This window comes from Hemibagrus wyckioides, linkage group LG29, assembly GCF_019097595.1.
Source record: "Hemibagrus wyckioides isolate EC202008001 linkage group LG29, SWU_Hwy_1.0, whole genome shotgun sequence".
Taxonomy (NCBI): domain Eukaryota; kingdom Metazoa; phylum Chordata; class Actinopteri; order Siluriformes; family Bagridae; genus Hemibagrus; species Hemibagrus wyckioides.
Window position 1 is genome coordinate 16,509,837 of NC_080738.1, and position 8,845 is coordinate 16,518,681.

The window sequence follows — 8,845 nt, forward strand, 5'->3', positions numbered from 1 at the left end:
GTTTACACAGTGTAATCTGGAGTGTGTGTGTGTGTATTATGAAGGTGTCTGGTTTACACAGTGTAATCTGGAGTGTGTGTGTGTGTGTGTGTATTATGAAGGTGTCTGGTTTACACAGTGTAATCTGGAGTGTGTGTGTGTGTGTATTATGAAGGTGTCTGGTTTACACAGTGTAATCTGGTGTGTGTGTGTGTGTGTATTATGAAGGTGTCTGGTTTACACAGTGTAATCTGGAGTGTGTGTGTGTGTGTATTATGAAGGTGTCTGGTTTACACAGTGTAATCTGGAGTGTGTGTGTGTGTGTGTGTGTATGTATTATGAAGGTGTCTGGTTTACACAGTGTAATCTGGAGTGTGTGTGTGTGTGTATTATGAAGGTGTCTGGTTTACACAGTGTAATCTGGAGTGTGTGTGTGTGTGTGTATTATGAAGGTGTCTGGTTTACACAGTGTAATCTGGAGTGTGTGTGTGTGTGTCTGGTTTACACAGTGTAATCTGGAGTGTGTGTGTGTGTCTGGTTTACACAGTGTAATCTGGAGTGTGTGTGTCTGGTTTACACAGTGTAATCTGGAGTGTGTGTGTGTGTATTATGAAGGTGTCTGGTTTACACAGTGTAATCTGGAGTGTGTGTGTGTGTGTGTATTATGAAGGTGTCTGGTTTACACAGTGTAATCTGGAGTGTGTGTGTGTGTGTCTGGTTTACACAGTGTAATCTGGAGTGTGTGTGTGTGTGTGTGTATTATGAAGGTGTCTGGTTTACACAGTGTAATCTGGAGTGTGTGTGTGTGTGTGTGTATTATGAAGGTGTCTGGTTTACACAGTGTAATCTGGAGTGTGTGTGTGTGTATTATGAAGGTGTCTGGTTTACACAGTGTAATCTGGAGTGTGTGTGTGTGTGTGTATTATGAAGGTGTCTGGTTTACACAGTGTAATCTGGAGTGTGTGTGTGTGTGTATTATGAAGGTGTCTGGTTTACACAGTGTAATCTGGAGTGTGTGTGTGTGTGTGTGTGTATGTATTATGAAGGTGTCTGGTTTACACAGTGTAATCTGGAGTGTGTGTGTGTGTGTGTATTATGAAGGTGTCTGGTTTACACAGTGTAATCTGGAGTGTGTGTGTGTGTGTGTGTATTATGAAGGTGTCTGGTTTACACAGTGTAATCTGGAGTGTGTGTGTGTGTCTGGTTTACACAGTGTAATCTGGAGTGTGTGTGTGTCTGGTTTACACAGTGTAATCTGGAGTGTGTGTGTGTGTCTGGTTTACACAGTGTAATCTGGAGTGTGTGTGTGTCTGGTTTACACAGTGTAATCTGGAGTGTGTGTGTGTGTCTGGTTTACACAGTGTAATCTGGAGTGTGTGTGTGTCTGGTTTACACAGTGTAATCTGGAGTGTGTGTGTGTGTCTGGTTTACACAGTGTAATCTGGAGTGTGTGTGTGTCTGGTTTACACAGTGTAATCTGGAGTGTGTGTGTGTCTGGTTTACACAGTGTAATCTGGAGTGTGTGTGTGTGTCTGGTTTACACAGTGTAATCTGGAGTGTGTGTGTGTCTGGTTTACACAGTGTAATCTGGAGTGTGTGTGTGTCTGGTTTACACAGTGTAATCTGGAGTGTGTGTGTGTGTCTGGTTTACACAGTGTAATCTGGAGTGTGTGTGTGTGTCTGGTTTACACAGTGTAATCTGGAGTGTGTGTGTGTGTCTGGTTTACACAGTGTAATCTGGAGTGTGTGTGTCTGGTTTACACAGTGTAATCTGGAGTGTGTGTGTGTGTGTATTATGAAGGTGTCTGGTTTACACAGTGTAATCTGGAGTGTGTGTGTGTGTATTATGAAGGTGTCTGGTTTACACAGTGTAATCTGGAGTGTGTGTGTGTATTATGAAGGTGTCTGGTTTACACAGTGTAATCTGGAGTGTGTGTGTGTGTCTGGTTTACACAGTGTAATCTGGAGTGTGTGTGTCTGGTTTACACAGTGTAATCTGGAGTGTGTGTGTGTGTGTATTATGAAGGTGTCTGGTTTACACAGTGTAATCTGGAGTGTGTGTGTGTTGTAGGGGCGCGGTGCTGTGTGTGGTGCTAAATAATACAGGAGAGCAGTGCTACAGCGGCGGGGTGGATGGCACCATTCAGTGCTGGAACACCCCAAGCCCTAACATCGACCCCTACGACTCGTACCGTACGTCTTCACCTGTTTACTCATCTCTCATCTCTCATTTGTATTATAATTTTTCTATGCATGAGAGTTAACGTGTGTTTGTGTGTGTATTAGAGCGGTGTGTCCTGCGTGGGGCACTGTCTGGACACACAGATGCGGTCTGGGGTCTGGTACACAGTAGCGCACATCAGCGTCTCCTGTCCTGCTCAGCGGACGGCACGGTGCGGTTATGGAACGCCTCTAACACCGAGCCGGCCATCGCCGTGTTCAACGAGAACAAAGGTAGCACAAATAAAACTACATTACTGTTAGTATTCCACTAGGAAATATAGCGCTCTTAAACTGTGTGTGTGTGTGTGTGTGTGTGTGTGTGTGTGTGTGTGTGTGTGTGTGTATTACAGAGTTGGGCGTGCCTTCATCAGTGGATCTGGTGTGCAGTGAACCCGCCTACATGGTGACGTCCTTCACTAACGGCAAGATCGGACTCTTCAACATGGAGACGCAACAACTAGTACAGAGCCTCGAGTCTACTACTGAATCTGGTACACACACACACACACACACACGGCTAGTACAGAGCCTCGAGTCTACTACTGAATCTGGTACACACACACACACACACACACACACGGCTAGTACAGAGCCTCGAGTCTACTACTGAATCTGGTACACACACACACACACACACGGCTAGTACAGAGCCTCGAGTCTACTACTGAATCTGGTACACACACACACACACACACACGGCTAGTACAGAGCCTCGAGTCTACTACTGAATCTGGTACACACACACACACACACGGCTAGTACAGAGCCTCGAGTCTACTACTGAATCTGGTACACACACACACACACAACTAGTACAGAGCCTCGAGTCTACTACTGTATCCGGTACACACACACACACACACACACACGTACACACACACACACACACACACGGCTAGTACAGAGCCTCGAATCTACTACTGAATCCGGTACACACACACACACACACAACTAGTACAGAGCCTCGAGTCTACTACTGAATCTGGTACACACACACACACACACACACACACACACACACACACGGCTAGTACAGAGCCTCGAGTCTACTACTGAATCTGGTATACACACACACACACACACACACACACACACGGCTAGTACAGAGCCTCGAGTCTACTACTGAATCTGGTACACACACACACACACACACACACGGCTAGTACAGAGCCTCGAGTCTACTACTGAATCTGGTACACACACACGGCTAGTACAGAGCCTCGAGTCTACTACTGAATCTGGTACACACACACACACACACACATACGGCTAGTACAGAGCCTCGAGTCTACTACTGAATCTGGTACACACACACACACACACATACGGCTAGTACAGAGCCTCGAGTCTACTACTGAATCTGGTACACACACACACACACACACACGGCTAGTACAGAGCCTCGAGTCTACTACTGAATCTGGTACACACACACACACACACACACACACACACACACAACTAGTACAGAGCCTCGAGTCTACTACTGTATCCGGTACACACACACACACACACACACGTACACACACACACACACACACGGCTAGTACAGAGCCTCGAGTCTACTACTGAATCCGGTACACACACACACACGCACACGGCTAGTACAGAGCCTCGAGTCTACTACTGAATCCAGTACACACACACACACACGGCTAGTACAGAGCCTCGAGTCTACTACTGAATCTGGTACACACACACACACACACACAACTAGTACAGAGCCTCGAGTCTACTACTGAATCTGGTACACACACACACACACACACACAACTAGTACAGAGCCTTGAGTCTACTACTGTATCCGGTACACACACACACACACACACACACACACACACACGTACACACACACACACACACGGCTAGTACAGAGCCTCGAGTCTACTACTGAATCCGGTACACACACACACACGTACACACACACACACACACGGCTAGTACAGAGCCTCGAGTCTACTACTGAATCCGGTACACACACGGCTAGTACAGAGCCTCAAGTCTACTACTGAATCTGGTACACACACACACACACACACACGGCTAGTACAGAGCCTCGAGTCTACTACTGAATCTGGTACACACACACACACACACACACACACACACACACACGGCTAGTACAGAGCCTCGAGTCTACTACTGAATCTGGTACACACACACACACACACACACACACACACACGGCTAGTACAGAGCCTCGAGTCTACTACTGAATCTGGTACACACACACACACACACACACGGCTAGTACAGAGCCTCGAGTCTACTACTGAATCTGGTACACACACACACACACACACACACACACACACACACGGCTAGTACAGAGCCTCGAGTCTACTACTGAATCCGGTACACACACACACACGGCTAGTACAGAGCCTCGAGTCTACTACTGAATCCGGTACACACACACACACGCACACGGCTAGTACAGAGCCTCGAGTCTACTACTGAATCCAGTACACACACACACACACGGCTAGTACAGAGCCTCGAGTCTACTACTGAATCTGGTACACACACACACACACACACAACTAGTACAGAGCCTCGAGTCTACTACTGAATCTGGTACACACACACACACACACACACAACTAGTACAGAGCCTTGAGTCTACTACTGTATCCGGTACACACACACACACACACACACACACACGTACACACACACACACACACGGCTAGTACAGAGCCTCGAGTCTACTACTGAATCCGGTACACACACACACACGTACACACACACACACACACACGGCTAGTACAGAGCCTCGAGTCTACTACTGAATCCGGTACACACACGGCTAGTACAGAGCCTCAAGTCTACTACTGAATCTGGTACACACACACACACACACACACACGGCTAGTACAGAGCCTCGAGTCTACTACTGAATCTGGTACACACACACACACACACACACACACGGCTAGTACAGAGCCTCAAGTCTACTACTGAATCTGGTACACACACACACACACGGCTAGTACAGAGCCTCGAGTCTACTACTGAATCTGGTACACACACACACACACACACACACACGGCTAGTACAGAGCCTCAAGTCTACTACTGAATCTGGTACACACACACACACACACACACGGCTAGTACAGAGCCTCGAGTCTACTACTGAATCCAGTACACACACACACACACACACACACACACGGCCAGTACAGAGCCTCGAATCTACTACTGAATCCGGTACACACACACACACACACACAACTAGTACAGAGCCTCGAGTCTACTACTGAATCCGGTACACACACACACACACACGGCTAGTACAGAGCCTCGAGTCTACTACTGAATCTGGTACACACACACACACACACACACACACGGCTAGTACAGAGCCTCGAGTCTACTACTGAATCTGGTACAAACACACACACACACACGGCTAGTACAGAGCCTCGAGTCTACTACTGAATCTGGTACACACACACACACACACACATACGGCTAGTACAGAGCCTCGAGTCTACTACTGAATCCGGTACACACACACACACACACACACACACACAACTAGTACAGAGCCTCGAGTCTACTACTGAATCTGGTACACACACACACACACACACACATACGGCTAGTACAGAGCCTCGAGTCTACTACTGAATCTGGTACAAACACACACACACACACACACACACAACTAGTACAGAGCCTCGAGTCTACTACTGAATCCGGTACACACACACACGGCTAGTACAGAGCCTCGAGTCTACTACTGAATCTGGTACACACACACACACACACACACGGCTAGTACAGAGCCTCGAGTCTACTACTGAATCCGGTACACACACACACACACGGCTAGTACAGAGCCTCGAGTCTACTACTGAATCTGGTACACACACACACACACACACACACGGCTAGTACAGAGCCTCGAGTCTACTACTGAATCCGGTACACACACACACACACACACACACGGCTAGTACAGAGCCTCGAGTCTACTACTGAATCTGGTACAAACACACACACACACACACACACACACGGCTAGTACAGAGCCTCGAGTCTACTACTGAATCTGGTACACACACACACACACACTCTCTCTCTCTCTCTCTCTCTCTTGTAGAAACCTTTAAACACGGTGTTGTGTGTTGATTCCGGCTCATTAATTCATGATTCTGATTATTTGTTTAATGTATTTTTATTATTTCATCATTCAGGATTGAAACCTCTCTCGTTAATTAAACACGTCGTTGTGATTATTTTTTCTCCCCAGGTGCGTCATGTCAGATTAACAAAGTCCTGAGTCACCCGACTCTCCCCATCACCATCACGGCTCAGGAGGACCGCCACATCAAGTTCTACGACAACAACACGGGTACGTGTGTCCACGGCAAGGGCAGTTCAGCTCATCTCCACCAGGGGGCAGTCTAAACAGCTGAAACACCTCCACCAGGGGGCAGTCTAAACAGCTGAAACACCTCCACCAGGGGGCAGTCTAAACAGCTGAAACACCTCCACCAGGGGGCAGTCTAAACAGCTGAAACACCTCCACCAGGGGGCAGTCTAAACAGCTGAAACAGCTCTTTCCTGCTCTTCTGTTGCATTATGGGGGTGTTTTCCTCCTCCAGCTGTATCTCTGAAGTGTTTGTTTTATTTCCCCGACAGGAAAACCCATCCACTCCATGGTGGCTCATCTGGACGCCGTCACGAGTCTTGCTGTGGATCCGAACGGATTGTATCTGATGTCTGGAAGTAAGTGCTGGACACACCATGAATACTTTAACAAATCTGACCTCCTGTGAATTCACTCCAAAGTCTATGGAAGTCTTTCCAAGTGAATTTTGTAAGCCCTGCCCACTTAGTAACAGCATGTGCTCTTATTAATGGTACAAAATCAAGATATGGATATCAGATACATCACTACAGTACAGAAACAGTGAAAATGTTTAATCGGGAAATCCTTTAGACAAAATAAAATAAAACAGCTCTTTAAATAATTCAATTATTGTTTATTTGAATTTTTTTATTTTTTTTATTTTATTATAATTATTATTATTATCATTATTAAGTATTATTTAATTTTTTTTATATATATATATATATTACATATATGTAATTAAAAAATAAATAAATAATATAAATATATATATATAAATATATATATATATATATATATATATATATATATATATAATTTTTATTAGAATATATTTTTTAACTTTGTACTATTTTATTTTATATATATATATATATACATGCATTTTTTTTATTAGAATTATTTATTTATCATTATATCTATATATTACATATATTTTAATTTTTTGTTAGAATTACATTTATTATTATTATTGTTATATATATATATATATATGTTTGTTGTTTTTTATTTTGTTTATTTGATTTTTTTTTTTATATCCATAAAAGGATCATCATCATTGATGACTGGTGTTTGTTTGTTTGTTTATTTTCTGTTCCCCTCATTAATCTCCTCTCCTGGTGTTCAGGCCACGACTGCTCCATCCGTCTGTGGAACCTGGAGAGTAAGACGTGTATCCAGGAGTTCACGGCCCACCGCAAGAAGTTCGACGAGTCCATCCACGACGTGGCGTTCCACCCGTCCAAGTGCTACATCGCCAGCGCCGGAGCCGACTCCCTCGCCAAGGTCTTCGTATGAGCCGGGAAATGCCCGCCTTCTTTAGCCCCGCCCACCGGCACGGACTGGACAATGAACAGAGCGCCAGCAATTGGGCTGGGGACCAACGAGCAGGAACCTGTCTTCTCCCAGCCATCTCCTCCTTTTCTCTCCTCTCTGCTCCTCTCCTCTCCTCTCTTCTCCCAGCCACCTCCTCTTCTTCTCTTCTCTCCTCTCCGCTCTGCTCCTCTCCTCTCCTTTCATCTCCTCTCCTCTCTTCTCCCAGCCACCTCCTCTTCTTCTCTCCTCTCCTCTCTGCTCCTCTCCTCTCCTTTCATTTCCTCTCCTTTCATCTCCTCTCCTCTCTTCTCCCAGTCACCTCCTCTTCTTCTCTCCTCTCCTCTCTGCTCCTCTCCTCTCCTTTCATCTACTCTCCTCTCCTCTCTTCTCCCAGCCACCTGCTCTTCTTCTCTTCTCTTCTCTCCTCTCCTCTCCTCTCTTCTCCCAGCCACCTCCTCTTCTTCTCTTCTCTCCTCTCTGCTCCTCTCCTCTCCTTTCATCTCCTCTCTTCTCTTCTCCCAGCTACCTCCTCTCTCTCCTCTCCTCTGTCCTCTCTCTCTCTCTCTCTTCTCTTCTCTTCTTCTCTCTCCTCTCTTCTCCATCTCTCTCTCCCCTCTCCAGTGATGGGAGAAGGGAGAAGTGCTCTTCAGGGGGTGAGTGGGTTCCTCTGAGTACCTCCTACAGAATCCAGGCGGGCCTGGGTGCTCCACACGGACACTTCCACGAGCAGGAACCACAGCCACCGTTCGGTCTAAACGTGAGCGGACGAAGAGGAAATGGACGGCGTGATATGAACACCGTAGCATTAGCGACACTCCAGTACACTTTTCTCTCCTTCCTGGAATCAAGAACCCTCGCACGGTTCCTCGAGGATCCTCCAAACGTTTCATGTGTGGTGGAAGACGTTTCCTCTTCCTCCTCTCTCAGCTTCCACGACTGATACACAACGATCTGCCTACCTTT

General features: G+C 46.2%; 1 protein-coding gene across 2 annotated transcripts in view; it reads left to right on the top strand.

Moving 5' to 3' along the window:
• LOC131349295 (striatin-like) overlaps nt 1–8,019 on the top strand; it is a 41,363-nt gene extending 33,344 nt beyond the window's left edge. For both annotated transcript variants that reach the window (XM_058384883.1, XM_058384882.1), the window contains 6 exons: nt 2,051–2,172; nt 2,266–2,433; nt 2,553–2,693; nt 6,464–6,565; nt 6,856–6,942; nt 7,695–8,019. In XM_058384883.1, the coding sequence (XP_058240866.1) occupies nt 2,051–2,172; nt 2,266–2,433; nt 2,553–2,693; nt 6,464–6,565; nt 6,856–6,942; nt 7,695–7,864 (790 nt within the window). In that variant the 3' untranslated portion in view covers nt 7,865–8,019. The remainder of the gene's footprint in view (nt 1–2,050; nt 2,173–2,265; nt 2,434–2,552; nt 2,694–6,463; nt 6,566–6,855; nt 6,943–7,694) is intronic.
• Nucleotides 8,020–8,845: the final 826 nt, after the last annotated feature.